This window comes from Sus scrofa, chromosome 9 (genome assembly GCF_000003025.6).
Source record: "Sus scrofa isolate TJ Tabasco breed Duroc chromosome 9, Sscrofa11.1, whole genome shotgun sequence".
Lineage (NCBI taxonomy): Eukaryota > Metazoa > Chordata > Mammalia > Artiodactyla > Suidae > Sus > Sus scrofa.
The window spans coordinates 108,652,247-108,675,617 of NC_010451.4; the positions used below are offsets into that span (position 1 = coordinate 108,652,247).

Below are 23,371 nucleotides of genomic sequence, written 5' to 3' on the forward strand. Positions count from 1 at the left end.
CCGACTTACGCCACAGCCACAGCAATTCCAGATCCAAGCCATGTCTGTGACCTACATACACTGAGTGCTGGATCCTTAACCCCATGAGTGAGGCCAGGGATCGAACCTGCATCCTCACAGACACTATGTTGGGTTCTTAACCCACTGAGCCACAAAGGGAACTCCTAAATATTTTTAAGTATCATAGTTCATGTAACCAAATTGCTTTCAAACATTTAATGTTTCAAACATTTAATGTTATGGCATTAAAGCACCACGTTGTATGAAAATATGGAAGGGACTTTTGTTCCCATGCGTGGGGAAGGAGAAAAATGAATGTCAAGTGTCGAGTCATAGTGTTCTGGACTCTGACAGGGCCAAATAGGATCATGTTACTTCAGGGAGATTCCAGAAATGTTTCGAAATTGTGTTTCGCCCACCTTGAAAGCGTTCTTCTCTCTCTGGACATGGCCAGTCATTGCGGCAGAAAGGAGAGCGTGGGAACCATGCTCTGGATCTTAAGGTCTGGATGCAGGTAACACACATTGCATTGGCCACATCACATTGGCCAAAGAAAGGCACATGCGTTCAGTAGAGCCAGGGGTATATAATCCTCCCAGAGAGGGGTGATATTGGAAGGGAAACTGGAATATTTGTCAAAGAAAAGTAATCCGTCATACTCTCCATTTGATGACTTTGCCTGATCTGTGAGATCTGATCATTTACCTTATCAGTCTTTTACTTTTATCATAGAAGCACATGCTGGCCTAGCTGGCCTTGGTCCACCATCTCCACATAGGACTGTGACTGTGGTAATTATCAGTGGGGGTGTTAGCATAATGCTGCACTTTTTGGGGTGTGCATACTTCTTATCCAAGAGGAGCCCCAGAAACATGCATATCCATTAAGAGGTAGTGGAAATGCTAAATTTGTTTTATTAGGTACCTGTGATAGAAAGCAATTCCTCCTTAGGAAACACATTTTTTATAGCTTATTTACATGTTCTGAATACATACTGTCTGGGAAGCTATTCAGTAAATGTTTTCCTAGTCCATGGATAATGACACTGACAGAACAGTAGAGATTCAGGAAGCTGGATTGGCTTGTTCACCCAGAAGCTTGCTCCAGGCACAGCACACCTTTTTGTTGTGGTTAATATCCTGTCTTTACCCTTTACTACTTCCTGTAAATTTGCATTCTTCTTTATTGACAGTCCTTTCTGTAACAGTGTTTCTTGGTTTTTGGGGGGGTTCTTGGTAGTACTGATAGATAACAATAAGAATTTCAGAGTTCTGTTTGTGACTCAGTGGGTTACAAACCCAACTAGTATCCATGAGGATGCAGGTTTGGGGAGTTCCCATTTTGTTTCGGTGGTAACAAACCCGACTGGTAACAGTGAGGTTGCAGGTTCAATCCCGGGCCTCACTCAGTGGGTTAAGGATCTGGTGTGGCCATGAGCTGTGGTGTAGGTCGCAGACATGGCTCGGATCTGGTGTGGCTGTGGCTGTGGCTGTGGCTGTGGCCAGCAGCTGTAGCTCTGATTTGACCCATAGATGCAGAACCTCTATATGCAGCAGGTGCGGCCCTAAAAAGAAAATTTAAAAAAAAAAAAAAAAAAAAAGGAATCGCTTCTCCTTTCACTTTCTGTATGTCTTCCTCAAGACAGAAAAGTCTTCCGTTAAAGACACCCGTTGGTCAATGAGAGGAACAGTTGCATGACGTTGGGGTCTCGCTGTGATATCAGGCATACTCTGATTTAACATGGTATCTCTTTTCTTCCCCAAGGATCTCTTCCCTCTAGGGATGGTGAGGTCGGAGAGAGGCTCCTCTAAGCCTCCTGCAGGATGAACCCCCTGCCAGAAGACATGGAGAACACTCTCACGGGGAGTCAGAGCTCGCATGCATCCTTGCGTGATGTCCATTCCATCAACCCCACACAACTCATGGCCAGGATTGAGTCCTATGAAGGAAGAGAAAAGAAAGGCATATCTGATGTCAGGAGGACTTTCTGTTTGTTTGTCACCTTTGACCTCTTATTTGTAACCTTACTGTGGATAATAGAGTTAAATGTAAGTGGTTTTTTTTGTTTTTTGTTTTTGTTTTTCTTGAGCATTATACAAATTGTGTCCAGAGAGGCACCCTCCCCCCCAAAAAAAGTTTTCTTATCATTTCTGTCCCATTTTAGTGAATTCCATCCTTTTTCAAATGAGGCAACATAGGACTTCTCCAGCTGATTTGGAACTTTCTTGTTTTGTACTGTTACTGTTTAAAAGAAACCTGGTTAGTTTAAAATTCACTTTGTCTACGATTATGAAAGTTGAATTAATGCTCTCTAAAAGGAGTTGGCAAACTATAGTCTGAGGGCCAAATTCAGCTGGCCTGGTTTTATAAATAAAGTTTTATTGGAACACAGCCCTGCCCATCTGTTTACTGATTGTCTGTGACTGGCTTTTGTGCCAAGTAGTTGAGTTGAGTAGTTCTGACAGAGTCCATCTGGCCTACAAAGACAAAATGTTTTATTCCCTGGCCCTTTTCAGAAAAAAATTACTGAATCTTGCTTCAAAAAATGTAGCTTGCTTCTTGAATATGTTTTAAATGTTGCATCTACTTTCTAGTTTCTACATTTAAGATTTTACACACACTTATTCTCCCCCCACCCCTTTTTTTTAGGACCAAACCTGCTGCATATGGAAGTTCCCAGGCTAGGGGTCAAATCTGAGCTGCAGCTGCCAGCCACAGCCATAGCCCAGCAACACCAGATCCAAGCCTCATCTGTGACCTACATCACAGTCATGGTAATGCTGGATCCTTAATCCACTGAGCAAGGCCAGGGATCAAACCCTCATTCTCATGGATACTAGTCGGGTTTGTTACCACTGAGCCACAATGGGAACTCCAACATGCACGTATTCTTTATTTTATTTTATTTTTTTTTTTGGAAAGAGGTTATTCAGTCATATTCTATCAAAAGGAAGGAAGGAAGGAAAAGAAGAAAGAGAGAAGGAAGGAGGGAGGGAGAGAGGGAAGGAAGGATGGAAGGAAGAAAAAGAAATCCTAGAGGCATTTGGAGGTTTGTCTCTCTTTTCTTGGGTTTTTGCAGTTATATTGCCAAATAATTGACTAGAACTCTATCCGGTAGAAATGTAATGCAAACTTCATGTGGACTTTTAAGTTCACATTTAATAAAAGTTAAAATAAGCAGATGAAATTCATTTTGATAACATTTTATTTAACCCAATATATTTGTTTTCTCCAAAGCCTCAGCTTTCACTGTTTACATTCCTTGCCAACAAGTAGGTGAACCCTTCCAAAATGCTTCCTCCTGGGCAAAAAAAATTGTTTATTCCCTTTACTTTCACAAGTTCATTTATTTCTAAGAAATATTTGTAAGTCCTGGGTATCAGTAGTTATTAGCTATTATTTATTATTAAGAGGTTGCTCTTTGCTAGGCACAATGCTAGGTGTTTTATAAGAAATTTATTAAAATGGAGAAAATATGAAAAGATACTGAGATTCCTATTGAAAAAATGATTTTCAATTTCGCTTTTAAATAGAGTCAACGTCTTAATCTAAACTCTGGTTAATATTCTGATTCGTCACAACAATTTTAATTCTAGATTCTAGAGTCTTAATAATTAGGATCATTGGACTTATTTAATTTCATCATGAATTCTGAAAGAGGAACAAATCTCTTTATGAAAGCAGACATGTACTTAAATTGGAAAATAAGATTTGTCCCAGAATCAAGGTCATATACGACATGAATCTACTGTGAATTTGAGTTAATAGATTTTCTTCTGTTAATCTAGCACTGTGGGTATGCCTTATTTTTGTTTAAAACCGAACAAGCTAGTGATATGACAACAGTATTTTAAAGTATCTCCTTTTATATTTGTTCCATATTTACACATTGAAGATAATATTTAAATTTATGTATATTTTAAAGGAGTAATCTACTTTCAAAACTAGCAGCTGTGTAATGAGAGCCGAAAAAGAAATGCATCTTTTAACAGAAAAGCATAGCAGCAGTTTTAAGGAAGTGCACTTAAAATTATTGTAGTGACAGCACAAAATCAAGGCATTCATTGGTTTGCCACTAATACGACCGCTGAGTGCAGTTAAGTAAGGGAAGCCACGGGATGGGGCTGTGATGGGTCACGAGGTTACACTTCTTACTTCCCTCCTTTCTCCCTGCGTCAAGGAAATTGAAATGGAAGTGAAGTAGGTGGGCTGTGCCCTGTTTTGTTCATCATGAGAGATCTGTGTGCATCTGCATGCAGTGTGTTCTAAATGAAAAGTTATTTCCTAGCAATTAGGAAATCCGTTTTTAACCTCACTTTTCTCCTGACAGCCTGTTTCCCCATTTGTAAAAAGAAAAAAATATATAATCTTTAAGGTAGTATATCATGACTTTCTTATCAAAACTATTAAAAAAAAAAAACTCAATTTTCTAGTTTATTTGTCTTGAATTGTCAGTCCTGACCTGGGCTTTTCATTACACACTGTAATGCCTTTTCTTTTGTCATCTATCTCTATAAATCTCTAATAATCACTCAGAGTGCATAGTGTCTCTGTGCACTCTAAAAATGTACATATTTTTAGATATCTGCAGATTTACTGAGTGCCAAAACATAGGCTTCTGATTCAGGTGTTGCAAACTCCATGGAAAGCTATATGAGATATAAAGCTGAGGAGATATAATGAATATCTTAAATTGCCTTGTAGTGTTGGTCTTTAAAAGAGGAAAGAAATGGCATAAAGGGAGATTAGGCCTTCAAAAGAGTGTGAGAACCAGGTGTTCTATACAATTATAACAATGACTAAAATCTTTTGCTTTCATGTATAACTTCCAACTTAACCAGTTTCCCCCCTGGCTTCAGGGAGTTGACTGGTACCAACCCTGCCCGGAGTTTATTTTCCTGGGGTGGCTGATTCCTTTTTGACCAATTGAAAGAGGGTTCTGGTTCTGCCTAGGGCCTCCTGGTATACCCTTGAGTAGACTGATTGTTTATCCCTTCTTAAATGCTTTGAGAGTGGATTTTTTTTTTTGAGACCTGGTGGTTTCAAACTGATTTGATAAGAAAGTCATGTTGTCTATTCAAGTTAAAAAATATCTCTTTATAGGAGGAGTTCCCATGATGGTGCAATGGAAACGAATCCGACTAGGAACCATGAGGTTGTAGGTTCGATCCCTGGCCTTGCTCAGTAGGTTAAGGATCCGGCATTGCCATGAGCTGTGGTGTAGGTCACAGATGAGCTTGGATCTGATGTTGCTGTAGCTGTGGTATAGGCTGGCAGCCGTAGCTCCATTTAGACCCCTAGCCTGGGAACCTCCATGTGATGTGGGTGCGGCCCTAAAAAGACAGAAAGACCGAAAAAAAAAAATCTCTATATAATATATAGACATGGATCAATAGTACAGTGCAGAATTTTAAAATGCTGAGAGCAAATAAGACTAGCCAGGGGGACAGTTTTACACTTCTGTCATGTGTCATGATAACTACTATCACTAATGTTTGCTAAGAGATCAGGGAGCCTCTTGACCTCCCAAGCCTTATAATAGTGGAGCATGATCAAAAAGTGAGGGGAGCTCTGAATAAATGTGAATTGTCTTCTTTAAAAATACACATTTGTGTGATTGAAGGCTTTATCTTACAAAGAAAAAAAATAAAAAAACAGTTTTCATATATAGCATTTTAGTGTGCCAAAATATGAACTACAAAAAAGGCATTGTTCTTTATTACATATTTATATTTGTTAAATGAATGAATTCAGGATCGAAGGAGGAAATGCTCTTTCTATTCAAATCGTGAGGGTACTTTTCCATATTTTAGCACTTCTGGCTGCTGAGAAGATAGGAGAATGTATACAAAACCTTATTGTATGTTCTCTTGTATTATTTTCACATTTAACTCTCTCATTTTTTCCTCTTACTCTCCTTCCCAGGTGAATGGAGGTATTGAGAACACGTTAGAGAAGGAGGTGGTGCAGTATGACTACTACTCTTCTTATTTTGATATCTTTGTGAGTATTTTCCATCGTACGTTTTATTTCAGACACAGTGAAACTAGGCAGAGTGTCTCTCAGTAGACCTCAAATCCTATGCCATTCTTTTTTCCTCTTTTGAACATTGTTTTTCCTTTTCCTTACTCCTGACCCATTCTCTGCTCTCTCTCTTTTTCTAAGAATTTTTCTGGTCATCTCAAGGAAAGAAAAGATTAATGAGAAATAAGGGAGCCCCCAGTGGAACCAGCCATTCTGGTTTTCCTTTATTCTTTAAAAGACTGATCAGAAGCCATTGGCAGACCCTCATCACTAAAAGGGAAATTCACATATTTATATAACAACACAGGGGAAATGCCATTCCTTTGCTGTTTTGAGATAGATTTCTGAGTATATTTTTAATAGTGATTGTTTTGTTTTTCCGTAATAGGAGTTTTTGAAAAAGTGCTGCTTTGATTATCTTGGGCAGCATTAGTCTGTCGTAGAATTACACAGATGCAGTTATCTGTAGATGAGGCATTCATTTTATTCAAAGGAACACTTGGAGTGTCTTTCTAGGATACACAGTGACTTGGATTGGGTTAGATGCTCTCCGTGCTGTCTATTTCTTTATAGGTGGTAGCATAAGTCAGTCACATTCTAACACTGTCTCAGACACAGCACAGACAATGAAAATTCGTAAAGAATCTCCCTCAAATTCATTTTAACTACTTCATTTACTATCTTCAAGCAGCTGCATACACAATAGTTCAGACCCTTTAAAGTCAGAAACACCTGGGTTTGATTCAGAACACTATCACTAATTGTATATTTTTGAATAGTATTAGGTCTAAACTCCAGTTTCCTCATATGTGAAATAAGATCATCATAGTTCTGAAAAGTAAGTGTAATAACACGTGGAAGACACTTAGCCTAATGATACGTGTGTACGTCCTAGAAGCTCAGAGACCCACCATCGTAATCACTGTTAACCATCATTGTTCCTTTTGGTTGAGAGTATGAGTGATTATATTTTCTAGGGGTTTTTAAACTACACGGAAAAGTCTTATCTTGTTTTTCCCACACACACTGCAGAAGTGTGTATGAGGAAAGAGGTGGCATTCCCAGGACAGAGATTAGGGTTCCTTGTCATCACCCCCTTGCAGTCTTAGTAATTGCATTTCTAGCTGTACAGTGTGTTAGAGTTCTGTTAAGATTGTGTTGCAAAATGACTGGTATGGAGTATCTGCAAAACCAATGATATAATTTAATCCCCTTTTCCAAATGAAAGAATTGAGTCTCACAGTTCAGTGTCTTGACCTATCTTAGGTCACCAAACTTAGTGGCAGAGCATGTTAGGCCCCAGAGCTCTTGCTAATTCTTTCTTGTGCGGCTGTTGACATATAATAACAAAATTGACTCCTCTATTTCCTTTTATTCCCCTGTTGAATTTATCCTAAACTAGTCTGAGCCAGGAATTGCCAGGAAGCCACGTTAATCCACTGGCCAGATCTCTAAGGGTTGTCTGAAGTCTGCTTAGGGAGTTAATATTGCCAGGCAAATAAGTGGGGTCCATTAGCTCAGGTTGGAAAGACTTTCACACCTGGCCTAGGAAGTGGACACAGACTCCAGGAAACCTTGGGATTTGGGAGACCCCAAGATAGAGAGAGAAAGATATACTTTTGCCAAGTCCTCAATGCAGAGACAGAGGTAGGATAGACAGAGAAACTAAATGGTTAGCAGATTATTGGAAAACACATTTTCAATGAAAGCAGCAAATTAAAAACTAATAGAACTGCAAACTTCATTTATGTAAAAGGATCTTAACCGAGGTCATTCAGTCAGTGGTAGCAAAGAAGCGGTTGGCATCCAGGCTTTCAGCAGTTTTGGTTAGAGGAACTTTTGGCAGACCCCTCTATCCTGCGGCATTGCTCAGGAGCCACCTAACTTCTCCCTACTCAGACTAAGCATATTTTCCAAATAAAAATTGGTAAAATTTTATCCTATGTTTATTCCTTAGTAGATGAGAATTTCTAAGACAGCTGTGGCAAAGTGGTTAAAGTCTGGTCTTTGGAGTCAAGCTGCCTGGGTTCAAATCCTGGCTTCCTTACTCGGAGTTATGTGGCCTTGGACAGTTTTTCTGTCTGTCTTATGTTTGTGCCCAGAGTGGAAAAGTCAACTTTCAAAGCATTTTCTCCAACCTTAAAAGAATATCAGAATATATGTGGACGCAAAAAGAAAGGAAAAATAAACATCTAACTGTATGTTCTTTTGTTGGTAATGGGAAGTTAATTTGAATCCCTTTTTGGTTGGGATTCCATAAATTCTAGAGCAGAGGTCCCACCTGCCAGTCTGTGGCAGTCTTCAGCTAAGTCAGAATGAATAATGAACACACTGTGGCGGGTTCTTTATTTAAACTAAATGACTTTACTTTTGTATATATTTCTTAAAAGTTATTTCGTCTTTTTTTTTTCTTTTAATATTAGCTTTTGGCAGTTTTTCGATTTAAAGTGTTAATACTTGCATACGCGGTGTGCAGACTGCGCCACTGGTGGGCCATAGCGGTGAGTATGCCTGGTGAGTGGTTCCTCGGCCCCAGGGCTGATGGCCAGGGTCTGCTCACAACAGGGCTGAGCTGGGGGCAGCTGTGCTTTCCATCTGGGTTGAGTTCCACTTGCTTCTCCTGAGTCCCCCTCCTCCACACCTCAGTAGGTTTAATTCTCTGGGGGCGTCTTTCCAGGAATAATGAGTAACTAGCTTTGTTGCTATGGAGACTGTGACAAATGAGGAATCTAGGGGCCCATGAGTGATCTGATCGTTGGCCAAGCACCAACCCACCCTCTACCTCGTTTTGCAAACGAGAGATGAGCTCGGTCCCTCTGTCCCAAAGCTATTTGGACAGTTTCCTCTGGTTGAAATCCTTGGCGACTTTTCAGGACTTGCTCTCTGTATATTTTGATAACTTCCCTCCTCACTATGTGACACCCCCCACCACCTCCCACCTCCACTCTAGCCTTAAAGGGAAAAGCTCCCTTTTTATTGTTGCCTTTAGGCTTCTTAAAGGCAGTGGCATTTTTACTCACCTGTTTCCTTGCATCCAGCCCAGAGCTTTGGCACAACTATTCACTCTCAATACATTTTTTTTTTTTTTTGGTCTTTTTTTTTAGGGCCACACCCGAGGCATATGGAAGTTCCCAGGCCAGGGGTAGAATTGGAGCTGCAGCTGCCAGCCTAGCCACAGCCAGATCTGAGCTGCCTCTGTGACCTACACCACAGCTCACAGCAATGCGGGTCCTTAACCTACTGAGCCGGTGGCCAAGGATCAAACCCACATCCTCATGGATACTAGTGGAGTTCCTTACTGCCGAGCCACAACAGGAGCTCCTCAGTACGTATTTATTGATTGAAAGAAAAATTATAAGCAGTTCTGCCTGGATTGTTTTTGTCATTGCCACAGACCTCTGAGCAGCCACTTTGTTGGGGTCTCTAATAAGGCAGGTGTATGGGGGGAGTGGCAAGCTCCCCAGACCTGGGAGACATGGGCAAGGCCAGCCTGCCATCCTGCTTCTGGAGTATGAGCCCTCAGTCTGTGTCGGGGCCCTGGCTTGTCCAGCTGGTCATAGAGTTGTGTTGCTGTCCTAACAGGGAGTCCGCCAGGGGCCATATGTGCCTGGACCATCTCTTCTGAGTAGCCCCAGAATCCCAGGGCTGCCCTCAGACCATCCATCAAGCCCCAAGCCCATGCTTCAGCCAGACTTGACTCCCTTGTCTGATATGCTTTTGCCAATACCCAGTGGCTGTGATGACTGTCCCTTGCCCATTTTCTACAGCTGTCCCTATTGAGAACATTCTATTCAAGTCTCCATAATGTGCGCCAGTATGTGTCAGACCATCTGTCTCAATGTTTATTTCAGAATAGTGGTTGGCATGCAATGAGAGTTTTAAGAAAGTTTCTTCAGTATCTACTTTCAAATTTTCAAAGGAACAGGTCAGAGGTAGCACATCCCTTTTATTGTTGCTGATTCTTGTTTTTAAACATATTTGCAGAGAAGGGCCAGGCAGCTGGAAGGAAAAGTCAGCTGGTACCTGAGGAGCACTTAGTGTCAGCCTGTAAAGTTAATTAGTATCAGAATGTAAGATGCCTCTTCTCCTAAGTAGCTTGCTCTAGGTATTTGTGTTTGTCTGTGTGGTGTGGTTGCGTTGTGTTTTGCTAACAAAACTGACTGCAGCTTTGGTAATACTCACTGAGCATGCTCCTCATCTCCACTCTGTCCCCTGGTCAGGCCTCATAATGCTACAGACCTTAGTGGGAGAGACTAGGTCCAAGTCCTGTGGGATTCTCTCTGGGCTTCCCAGCCCCGGGAGAGCTCTGCCTCTCTATGTCACTGGACCCTTCTTCTGCGCTGACAGCATCTCTGCATGTTGTGCCCCCTAGTGGACAAAATTAAGTTTCCCAACACACCAGTCTATGGCTGAGGGGAAACCGAAGGCTGCCAGTCAGGCCTTGTGTGCCGCATGGAAGCCCGCTGTGCCCAGTGTGGTGTAGGGGATAGAAGCAGAAGGATGTGGGAGGGGGCCAGGTCGGGGAGAGCCTTTTCAGGCTCTGATGGGTCTCTTGCGTGAAACAGGTGCCTCCACAGTGTAAAATATCTAATTTGAATGGTGCCGGATTATGTGTCTTTCAGTTGACGACAGCAGTGACCAGTGCCTTTTTACTAGCAAAAGTGATCCTCTCAAAGGTACGGCCTTCCGCTTTTTCTGTGCCTCCACCGTCTATACAGACGGAGCCTCGTTCTCCAGTGCGAGCTTGTGGTAACTGTTTCCCCTTCTCCGTCCCATTTGTTCTTTCCAGCTTTTCTCTCAAGGGGCTTTCGGCTACGTGCTGCCCATCATCTCCTTCATCCTTGCCTGGATCGAGACGTGGTTCCTGGATTTCAAGGTGTTACCCCAAGAGGCAGAAGAAGAAAACAGTACGTCTCTCTGAGAGTTGGCCTCCTGAGACTGGCCAGGCTGGGAGGAGGGGCGGCAGGCGGCGAGTCTGGCTTTGCATGAGCTCCAGGTGGAGTTAGGCACATGTGTCTCCACCGTACAGCAGTGCAGGAGACCTAGAGTAAGGGGGTGGATGGAAGGACAGGGGAAGGATATGGCTCCTCACTCCAGCCATTAGGCCAGGCTTCCTAGAAAGAAGTGTGAACCCTGGTGGAAAAGATATTCCAGCAGCTACGACTGTAGCCAACACCTCCTCCTCAGACAGGTTGACCTTCTCTCTGTTGATAATGGCTGTGGGGTGCTTAGCATCTTGTGTCCAGATAACAGTTCTAAATAGAAGTCAGCATTCCCCAAAGTCTCACATCCCTGTCCACACAGCCGGTGGTGCCTTTGAATGGGCCACAGTGTGAAAAGCTGAGTGCCAAATGGGGACTGTTGATGGGGTGGATGGTGGCGATGGAGTTAGGGGAGGAGGTTAGCCGGCCAGAGAAAAGCTCGTCCAGCTCAGGCTCGCCTCGTCCTCCTCTGAGCAGCAGAGTGATAGCTGGCTTTGTGCTGTCGTGGGTCCTGTCAAAGCTCTTATGATTTCCCTGTGTGGCTTGGAATAGACAGGATATTAGCTGGGAAATCCAAATGATTGATGGCGCTTTAGGATTAATTATTGGGCTGGCATTCTCCACATGATGGCCTTCATGGAAGCCCACGCACCTGCCCCCTGAGAGATGGTGGAACCCAAGCTCAAGGCAGAGACCCAGGCAGTTTCAAGACATGCTATTTTAATTTTTTTTTTTTTTAATGAGAGTTGCCAGGTTTATTTCAGGGTTTTTGTTTGTTTGTTTGTTTGTTTGTTTCTCTCTTTTTTGCCACACAGGCAGTCAGGCAGTATGTGGGAATTCCTGGGCCAGGGATTGAACCTATACCACGCAGCAGCAACCAGAGCTACAGTGGTGAGAACGCAGGAGCCTCAACCCACTAGGCCATCAGAGAACTCCCAAGACATGCTGTTTTTATGCTCTCAGTCATCTGGCTGGATTTGTCCTGCCCTATTAATAAGGGGAGAGAACATCTTGTGTCTTATAGGAAGTCAAACATGATTATAACCTCAAGAAACAGCAAAAGGAAAACTCACCCTGCAAGTGGTTTTATTTTTAAAAAGCTCACTTACGACGAAGAAATCTTTTTTAAAAGACTTATAATTCAAGAGTAGATTTTTAAAACACATGAATCAGGCCAAGATCCATCTTCTGTCCTGGGCCTCTGTACCTTTATGAGAATATATTGTGGAAAAGGGACAAAATAAAGCTAATGCAAGTCACCTTTTTAAAAATGCATATATCATTGTGTGACATGGTTCGATCGATAAATAGTGCTTCTTTTGTATTGGTTAATCGTTCGTATGTTGTAGTTGCAACGCTCATCCCGTTCTTCTCTAGGTCAAGCTGATCAACTAATCATATGCAGCCAAATAGCAACAACAACAAAAAGAAAAAAAAATAAATAAATAAATAAAAAATGCATATAAATATCACACTGAACTTTCTTGAAAGTATATCAACTGCCTTGAGTGCTTATGTGATTAAACCAAATCCGAAGTAACTGGTAAAGCAGAACACATAATTAATGAGAAGAGTTAAAACAGCCTTTATTTTCACTGTAGCTTATTTTACATGTGTACCTGCCAGCTATTGCTTGGCCTGGTGCTCCCTCTAATTGTATCTTATTAATTATTATTATCTTGTTAATTGAGTTAACCAGTTCAGCCCCAAGCACTCATCGTTGATGGCCTTCTCTTCTGGTGTGAGTGATTTTATGCTTTGTCTGGCATTTCTCTAACCAGATGCAGACTGTAGGCCATTTGTACAAGCTGACAAGGTTTTTTGTTCTGCCTCATGCTTTGGTTTTGATGTTGTTGCTTTATATCTGTAGGGAAGTAGGTATTTCCAAAGGGGAAGATGCTAAACCGGAGAATCCCATGCATAACAGGAAGCAATGTTTTAAACCAGTTGGAATCTGTCCTCATAATACTGGTTTATGGTTTCTGAATAAAACTTAGTTTTTGGCTGAAAGATGTTCAAAGTACCCGTTCTTGCTGAGATTTTTAAACAAGTAATAACACCACCACTTTATTGTGGTTGACCTGGCCAGGAAGCCATCAGAACAGACATCATTTCCAGCATCTGAATTTCTTCTCTTCTAGGACTCCTGATAGTTCAAGACGCCTCAGAGAGGGCAGCCCTTATACCTGGTGGGCTTTCTGATGGTCAGTTTTATTCTCCTCCTGAATCTGAAGCAGGTAAAAAATTTGTCATTTGTGTATTTGTCCATCATTCAGAAGCTTGGCACACATACACCCCGCCCTCTCCCAACCCCCTCTTCTCTGTTCACTTAGATATCTGACATATTAATATATGAATATAACTAAGACATGGCATTTAATATATGAATATAACTAAGACATGGTCTTGATCTACGGCCCGTGATGGGGCACAGAGGTGTAGAAATAAATGTAACAGGGGGCCTTGGGCACTGGTATGTGGGCGGGCATAGGGTCTTGATACTCTCTGTTATCTGTCATCCCCTCCCTGGCTTTCCTCCAGGATTCTCACCGCCTGCCCAGTTGCCCAAGTTGGAAATCAGGGCTTCACTGAGGACTCTGTCCCTTTTCCATGGCACACAGCCCATCATTCACCATGCCTTTTTGATCTTTTTTAATTCTACTTCCTTGCTTTCCTTTAAATTATACCACTTATTATCATCTCTAGCCTCAATTCAGCATTTCCTGTTTTAGTTTCTGCAACAGCCTTCTGTCTCCCTTCCTCACTTGCTTTCTCCCAACCAGCGATCATAAAGCCATGTTAAACGTAACAGTTGCATTATGCTGAGGGTTCCTCAGAAGCTCTCTCTGAGGCAGAGTCTCATTATCCCTATTTTAGAGGAGCAAGTGGAGGCACAGAGAGGTGACATCCTTTGTCTAGCATTACACAGATGGTGAGAAGGTGGAGCTCGAATTTGAACCCCAGCTCCACAGTAGAGTCCATGAGCATAGCTAATAAATACACACAGCCTTTCAACATTAATGAAAATGCAGAATTGATGGTGTCATTCCCTTGTCTAAAAGCCTTGGCGGCACAAAACATTGAGAAAGTCATTGGATCCTTAATCTGGCTGAAAGTACCTCTGTGTCAACCCTTACCCAGTTGTCCAAGCTCTCCTTTCATTATGCTCCTGTGTGCTGTTCTTTGCTTTCTGAAAACACCAGAACCCTCAAAGTCATTGTTTGTCTCGCTTTTCTACCTTTGACATTATCCTCTGTGGTCTTAGTCTCCACTCACACATTCATAGTCTTCTTCCAACCTATCCCTGGCTCCCAGCAGTCCTAGGTGGTAGTGGCAGTGAAGTGGGGTTTGCCCTGAGATCTCGCTCCAACACTCTGTCGTCCTGCAATGACTGTACTGCCTTAGACAGCGACTTGGCCTGTTCCTACTATTGGAATATAAACTTGAATTAGAGATGACATTATTTTATTCCCAGCATTACACTAAGTAAATATTTTAAATGCACACACACGCATATAATACAATATAGATTCTAGGCAGAAAGAGCAACAAGATAATCAAAGGCCTAGAAATGGGGCTTAGTGTATTAGGGGAATTCAAAGTAACTTGATACTCTGCACAACTGGTGTTAGATTGAAAAGCAGTATGAAGTACAAAAACATAATCAGATGAAATAAAGATACGAATTAGCAGAAAAGCGATTTCTCAGCCAGCAGAAACTAGGATAAGTATTAACTATTCATCATAAGGATGACTTCACTGAGATTTTTGTAAAGAAGTTCAGGACAACAGGATAATATGATTATGCCTTAGGCATTTTCCATCAAGCAAGTCATTGACTTCCGCCTTTGACTTTACTGCCATCTGGTGGCAGTTGGAAGCATTGCCATCTCATTGAATTATGATGTTAAACAAGAACAACACTTTCTTGTTCCACTGGGTGGCTGCATTGTGTAAGATAAAATCCAGATTAGTAGTGGGAAGAGGAGTGTTCACCGTGACTTCACTTTATTGTATTGTGTGTTCATCGTATGAATGTTTATTTAGGAAAGAATTAAGATGAAAAACTATTCTTGCAATTAATGCACCTCAAAAAGAAGATTTTACTCTAAAGTAAAGCTTTCTTATTAGGGCAGCAGACAAATATTAATCAGTCTTTCAGCTTTTGCCCTGATACAGTATGACTGGCCCCTAGTAAGTAAGAGGGCACGAGCGCTGTGTCTTGTTTTCCTGTCTGTCTTTCTCTAGCACTTAATATAGTGCCTGGCACACAGTAAACGTAGAATTGTTGGAGGAATGAATGAAGAGAGAAAGAAAGAAATTGGAGGCACCAACAGTTTAAATGTTAGTATTTTTCCTTGTAAAAGAATGACTTCTTGAATTTTGAAATCACAGAAATTTGGGAAATTAGCACAGTTTAGTAGGTGTACTTATGCAGTTTAAAAGAACCAAAGGAAGGGAGTGCCAGAGTCAGTGAGGCCCAGGCACATGCCAAGGTCTGCTGCTTTCCTGGATGCTTTCCTTGGTGCTCTTTTTCCTTCACCGTCTTAAATCCCTCCTCTTCATTTTCTTTGTGAAGTTTTTGGAAGCACAAATTTTTAATTTTGATGAGGTGAAGTCTTCCAGAATTTATTCTTTTATGGATAATATGCCTAGGGTCATATCACTTTTCCTTAACCTTATGTCATGAAGATTTTCTTCATTGTTTTCTTTTAGAAGATTTTATACATTTAGCTCTTTCAATTTAAGTTTATGGTGCATTTTAAAATAATTTTTGCATATAGAGGGAAGGAACTAAATCCACGGTTTGGATTTCTAGTTTTCACATTGCTATTTGTCATAAAAACAATAACCCGTTGAAGGAATTCAGCAAGTTTCTCAAAAGCCAGTTTTTTTGGTTCTCTTCCACTGACCTATGTTGCTCACCTTGCACCAGAACCGCACTGCCTTGATTCCCGTGATTTTACTTTTATGGAAACTTTGAACTCAGACACTGCAAGGACTTGCTTAAAAGGCCTGCCTTGCCCCCAGGGATCTCAATTTTATAAGTAATAAACCTTGCCATATCCTCCTGGTGTGTGTGTATGATACCATCAGTCTCAACATCCAAATCGAATTTTGCGTCCTCGCTGCCTCCACTGTTTTTGCAGGGTGACCATAACAAAATTATTTTGGCTATTCTAGGTCTTGTTTGTTTTCCTGTCAGTCTCAGGATGAACTTATTCATTTTCGCCCCCAAAGTGTGCTGCATTGAATTTATAGCTCAATTTGAAAAGAATTGATATCATGACAATGTTGAATCTTCTAATCCATGAACTTGGACTCTCTGTACATTTATTTAGATATTCTTTAATTTTTCTCTGCATTGTTTTATTGTTCTCAGCGTGCAAGTTTTGTTCCTCTGTTGTTAAAGTAATTCCTAAGTATTTTATTCTTTTTGGTCTCATTGAAAATGTAATTGTTTTCTTACTTTCACTTTCAAATTGTTACTAGTATGTAGAAATACATTTGATAGTTTGCATATTAAACTTATATTTTGTGGCCTTGCTCTACATGGTTCTAGTTTTGGTTTTGTGTGTGTGTGTAGATTCCATGGAATTTCTACATGTAGAATAATGTCATCTGGGAGGAAAAACAAAACAAAACACCTCTTTTCCATTTTCAGTCTGCTGGATATCTTTAATTTTGTTTTATTGTTGCACAGTCCAGAACCTCTAATATAATGTTGAAAAGAGGTGGCAAGAGCAGAGATTCATGTCTTGTTCCTGATCTTTGGGCAAAAGCATTCAGGCTTTCAGCATTAAGTGTGATGGTAGCTGTGGGTTTTCACAGATGTCTATTATCAGGTCTTAAGGTTCCATTTTATTCTAGTGTTTTGGAGTTTCATCATGAATGCCCATTGGATTATTCGAATGATTTTATGCTTCTACTGAAATGATCATGTGTTGTTTGTCCTGCTTATTCAATTTATTTATTCATTCTCCTGCTTATTCATTTAATATAGTATATTCCATTAAGTAATTTATGAATGTGAAATCAGTTGTTTACATTGGGTCAAATCCTCCTTGGTCACATTGTGTAAACCATTTTGCATGTTTCTGGATTTTACTTGCTAATGTTTTCTTGAGGATTTTTGTACCTGTGCTCAATAATTTTGTACCTATTTGCTTTTGGCTTTGATATCAGGGTAATGCTGGCCTCATAGAACACATTGGGAAGTGTTCCCAGTTCTTCTGTTTTCTGAATGAATTCTTCTTGTGAGGGATCAATATTATTCCTTCTTTAAATGTTTGATAGATTATGCAATGAAACCATCCTGGCCAGGGATTTTTTTTGTGGGAAGATTTTAATTACTAATTCAATTCCTTGTTATTTATAGATCTATTCAGATCTTTATTCTTGGGTCAATTTTATCAATATGTGTCTTTCTAGGACTTCATGTATTTCTTCTAAATTATCCAGTTTGTTGACATAAATTATTTATAATATTCCACTCTACTCCTTTTTAGCTTCAGTAACATTAATGATGTTCTTCTTGTCCTTCTTGATTTAGGTAATTTGTATGTTCTCGCCTTCTTGTTCATTCTAGCTTGAAGTTTGTTAAATTTATTGATATTTTCAAAGAACTGACCTTTGTTTTCATTGATGTTTCTCTCTTGCTATTCCGTTTTCCATTTCAATTATTTCCATTCCAGTTTTTATTATTTCCTTTATTTTGCTTGGGTTGAATTTAACTTACTTTTGTTTTTCAGCGCTGATTTTACACCTTCCTTACTGATTATAGGCATTTAAAGCCATAAATGTTATAGCAATTGTTATAGCAAATGTTAAAGCCTGGCAATGTTATAGCAACATCTTATAAATTTTGATGTTGTGTTTTCATGCATTCCTTGGTTTTCAGCAGTTTGCCTATGATGTATCTCCTTGCGGATTTCTTTGTATATATATCTCAATCAGAATTAGATATGTAGATTAATTAAGGGAGTTTGGGCCATTATTTCTTGAAACGTTTTTACTTGTTTTTAAAAATTTCCTCTTCTCTTTCTCTGAGGTCACTATTACATGTACATTGGTATGCTTGATGTTATCTTAGGTCTCTGAATTTTTTTTCAGTTTTTCTTCAGTCTTTTTCTCTGTTATTCAGATTAAATAACTTCTATTCCTCTATCTTCAAGTTTATGATTCTGTCTTCTGTCAACTCAAATATTCTCTTAATACTATCTATTTTTTAGTTCAGTTATTATACTTTTTACTCCAGATTTTTAAAAATCCTTTTTTTTTTAATTCTGTCTCCCTCTTGAGAATCTCAATTTGTTGGTTTATTGTTGTCACACTCTTCTTTAATTCTTTAAACATGATTTTCTAAACATGATTTTCAATATTTATAATAGTTGCTTTGAAATCTTTGTAAACAAAATATTAGACACACTCAGAGACAATTTGTATTAGGTCATAATATTGCTTTCTTTTTTGCCTAATAATGGTCAAACTCTTCTGATTCTTTCCCTCTCTTGTAATTTTTTTTACTGAAAAATATTTTGTTGAAAATACATTGTAGCAAGTCCAGATTCTGAATTTGCTGCCAAAGGTTCCTGTTATTGCTATTTGTTTGCTTATAAAATCGTGTGGTTAAATCTGTGAAATTATGTCCCCTGTGGTATGTGGTTGCTGCTGTGTCTTCTGAGTTGTTTTTTGTTTTTTTTTTTTTGTCTTTGTTTATTTGTTTGTTTTAATTCTTTTATTTTTAAACATGACTTCCTAGGGATCACCCTTGTGTCTGCATAGTTTGGTGGTAACCAGTAATTGAAACAGCCTTTGTGGTCAGTCTCCTTGATTAAGACTTTCATCCTTGGCCAAATGGATATTTCTGTTTATGGGATAGCACATTCAAATATCAGGTCTTTTTGAGTCTTCAGCTTGTACTTTTTGCTGAATTTTTTCACATCTCCTCTTCATATGCTTACAGACTCATGGTCGCCCAGGCTAGTGTGGGTTCTTTTGGGTTTCCGTTGAGCATGCATACAGCTTTAGCCAAGCATATGTTTGTTGCAGCCATGACCGAAACCTCAAACCAGCAGAGGCTCTGGTTTTATGCTCACATACCTCTAAGTTTGTTATTTCCCCATTGTGTCACTTCTCACCCCAAATTAAATGAGCTCCTTCAGCTGTGTAAGCGTGCTTCCAGTCTTCATGGCCCACCATACTTTAGAACCTTCATGCCATGGAGCTGGGTGATGGGAGATGGGGGAGAAATGGGAGCAGCTACAGGAAAGAGTAGCGTTGTTGTTCCTTGAATCCTGCAGTGTTTCAAGTATAAACACTTTTCACATAGTTGCAGGGCTTTGGTCATCTCCCCAACACTCCATCATTTGTTTTGTTCATCTCTGGTTTTATAGTTGCTTTTCAAGGAGAAGGTTTATAGAACTCCTCACTTGACACTCGCCAGAATGCCTTGCTACCTTCCACTTTTAAATTATGAAAAGCATACACATCATTATGTTTTAATCTAAAATTTGGCTTTATTTACGGCTTCCAAATAGTTGCAGGCCATGTCATCTCATTGTGGTTTTTGAATGCCTAACAGTGGAGCGTGAACCTGGAAACAGAAAGAATTGGTATCACCATTTTCCTTAGATTCTTTTCAAAGTGAGATGGCAGTTACACCACCCTGGTGTCTCTAAGATTTGTAACAGTTTAGTAAGTGAAGCCTCCCAACCCATCATATCTTTATCTATTTATTTTACCACAGACTTAACCTGAACTACATGATATTTATGAGGTTGAGATGTGGGACAGTCTTTTTTTGAGGTTCTCAGGCATTCGTTCTTCCGTGCCAGATTTGTTCTTGGCTGTAATCTAGGCAGACATTCTCAGAGAACAAGTGCTCTTTTGAAGTGTCTAATCTGACAAGGGGAAAGCAACAGTGAGGCAGGTTGCTTTTGTAGGTAACTAGATAACATCTTAACCTGCTCCCTTGGTGTCCTCACCACTCCTTTAGTTCCCTCCCTGATAATGGGAGTAATGCATAATTCTTATGTAAAGGAGAAAAGAACCAAAATAAAAGATAACTCTCCTTCAGACTATTTAGCAACGTTAATATTGCCAGTTTAGTTTGTTTTCCGTCTACTTTTGTGTTTGTAATTTACAGAATTGTGGCCATACTTCTCTACATTATGCATACCCCGTTTTAAAATTTTAGAGATTTTCCTCCTGGCACAGCAAGCTAAGGATCTGGCATTGTCAGCAGCTTGGGTCACTGCTGTGGCTCAGGTTTAGTCCCTGGTGGCTTGGGTCACTACTGTGGCTTGGATTCAATCCCTGACCCAGGAACTTCCACATGCCACAGGTACAACCCCCCAAAAAAATTGTAAAGTCACGTCAAGTTTATTGTAGAAATTTTGGAATATCCAGAAATGTATTTAGGTCACTCAGTCATTTTTTTTTTCTAGTCTTACTGATTTGTACATGTATATTAAGTTTATTTTTATCAAATATCTTACAGTGTATTTTTCATCATATAGTTACTTTACTTTATAGCATAGGCATTTCCCACGTTGTTACATATAAACACAGTTTTTAAATGGATGGTAAAATATTTCATGGAAATGTAAAAATTACTTCGCCTTTACTCTCAGACTTTTTCTTCTCATTTTTAGAGGGAAAATCTTCATAATGGAAAAAATGTATAATTTTCTCAGGGGTGTATTCTAAAGATATCATCCTAAAGTGGAATGACTGGGTCAAATTCAAGCATAATGGAAGACTCGTGTTACATCGACCCAGGATGGTTTTCACAGCGGTCGCTGGCAGCAGCGCTCAGTGGTGGCCACCAGCTTGGCCTTGACTTTAGGAAGCCCCTGCCACTCTCTCACTCACTGAGTGCAGCCACTTTTCAAAATATGTAGGTTAAATTATTTACACCCAAAGATATTTGCACTTGAAAAACAGATACACTTTTCAGCAAAGAAGTAGAGGAGGAGGAGTTCTTGGTGTTTATATGAGTATTTTTAGAAGAACATACATGAAGTCCATTTTGACACATTCGTGCAAGTGCTCGGTCCTATCTTAAAGGCTTTCCTCCAATAAGAAATAACGTAAAAGTGTTTTTCAGTTTCGCTAACCTGAATCTTGTGTGGATTAAACATATATCCTTTCATTGAAAATTTATGCATGTGTGTTACAGTTTTAAAGAAATTGTTACTGTGATCAAATGTAGGACTTTTTCTCTTTCCTCCCAACTTCCATCTAGGATCAGAAAATGAAGCTGAAGAAAAGCAGGACAGTGAAAAACCACTTTTAGAACTATGAGTAAGACTCCGGTCAAAGTAAGTCTTTGAAAAATGAACCTGTAACAACAAAGTAGCTAAATATGGAAACTTTCTTTGAGTAGATTCAAAGTAAAATTCAAAAATTGAGTGTGATTATATAGTTATATTTCTCGTTTTTACATGAATTTTCAGACACATTTTTAATGTAAGATTTCTGAACGTTTTCTAGGTGTTAATTTGCAAAGGATGAAAAATTCCTCAGAGTCCCACATTTCTAAGTAAGGATGAGCTAGTTCATTTTGTTGACTTAGCTAGAATGTCTCCTTGATTACAAACGCTACCTTCTGACTGGGGTAAGGGGAGCAGCCTCATGACATTGGTCCTGTATCGTCCCCATTTACACCTGAGACAAATGGGACTAGAGGGTGAGTGGCTGGTCCAAGGTGGCACAGCTGGCAGGGGCAGAGCTAGGACTCAGGCCACCCCGTCTGGTACCAGGATCGCTCTGGCCGTGCAGCCGAGTGTCGACTGTCTCCAGGGTGTTTTGGAGTTTCTGCGATGAAAGACGTGATCCATTCACAGCGGTAGGGCTTCTGTGCCTCCAGGTGGGGCACACTGTTAAACGCCTTCAAATCATCACAGGAAAGCATTTCAACCTCAGAAATACAAGCCCATAAACATATTGTAGGTTGCAATAGCAGGAACTCTGCCTAATTAATTTCAGCCAGAAGGAAAAGGAGAGTAGATCTTAAAAGAAAAACAAATTATTATAACTATGTATAGTGAGGATGTTAACTAAACTTTTCGTGGTGACCATTTCACAATATATACAAATGTTATGTTGTGTAACTGAAACAATATATCTTAATAAAAATAATAATAAATTTTAAAAAACAGAGTTCCCTGGTGGCACAGCGGGGATAAGGATCTGGTGTTACCACTGTAGTGGCTCAGGTCGCTGCTCTTGCACGAGTTCGATCCCTGGCATTGGAACTTCCACATACTGCAGGTGTAATTAAAAACAAAAATAAAATAAAAAGAAAGGAATGGTAGTGGGCAGATTTGAGTAGCTGGGCAGCCAGCACAGGGGAGACCGCATCAGGAACAGCCATGGCCGTGCAGTTGGATGCCAGGGCTGCAAGAGTGGATTGCAACACGGTTCAGCCCCTTTTTCTACAACAGTGTTCCAGACAGAAGACAAAAATGTGGGCAGGTGAGTAGTAGATCCTTTTCTCACATACTTTAAAATAAATTATTATGTGGCCTCACCTGTGCCCTTTCAAATGTCTATAATACAGCTTTTGTTTAGCACGTAGACTTTGTTATAAAGACATAAGGCAAAAGGTAGTTTTTTGCCTTTGTATACTACATCTTGAATATTTCTGTGTTCTCTCTTTCTCTAGGCGTGAAAAACTTTCATTGAAAGACACCTGAAGGAGAAAAGGGACCATTGAAAGGTGAAATGGTGACATCCACTACTGACATGATTGAACGGCTAGTAAAGAATTTATTTATTGTAATACCTCACAGACATTGTATCATATCCACATACATTTGATAGCCTGCCTGTGGCTGGTAAGATAATGTCATGATCCATCCTGTTTTCATGAGACTGAGTCTGATCTGTTAATGAATAGTTGCAGAACGTCTCGTGCTGTATTCTTAATCAAAAGACTTCTAATATATTGGAATAACACTTTTTAGTAAGCAAAATGTCTTTTTATTTTGATTTTTTTGTCATGTCTCAGATTTGTTTTGTATTGCTTTTTTTAACACCCTACATTTCCCTTGTGTTTTTTAACTCATGCACATTCACTATTTGTACAATTTTAAAAGGTAATAAAATCCAACATGTCAAAATGGTTAGTTTCATTTTTTGTGGTTTGCATTATGTATTTGGCCTAAAGTGTTAGAATTACAAAAGGGGGGCATGAGGGATTGTGAATCCATGTAGAAGGTCACCAGAAATAGTATCTTTCTCTTAGAGGTATGATCTCAAAAGTCTGAGTACTCTCACTTTAAACCCACTCTTTGAAATCAATTGTCGTCACTTTCCCTTGTATTTAGATAGAGTGAATTAAAATGAACTCAGTTATA

General features: G+C 39.9%; 1 protein-coding gene across 2 annotated transcripts in view; it reads left to right on the plus strand.

Annotated features, from left to right (window-relative positions):
* Positions 1-23,371, plus strand: part of STARD3NL (STARD3 N-terminal like) — a 44,379-nt gene extending 21,008 nt beyond the window's left edge. Inside the window, exons 2-9 of one of the 2 annotated variants that reach the window (XR_002346928.1) lie at positions 1,765-2,048; positions 5,926-6,003; positions 8,448-8,525; positions 10,647-10,700; positions 10,814-10,931; positions 13,148-13,243; positions 21,256-22,487; positions 22,678-23,371. Coding sequence is in view for 1 of the 2 variants with exons in the window: in NM_001201385.2 (NP_001188314.1) it covers positions 1,824-2,048; positions 5,926-6,003; positions 8,448-8,525; positions 10,647-10,700; positions 10,814-10,931; positions 13,148-13,243; positions 21,256-21,314 (708 nt within the window). In the remaining variant the exon portion in view is untranslated. 2 annotated transcript variants of the gene reach the window in all.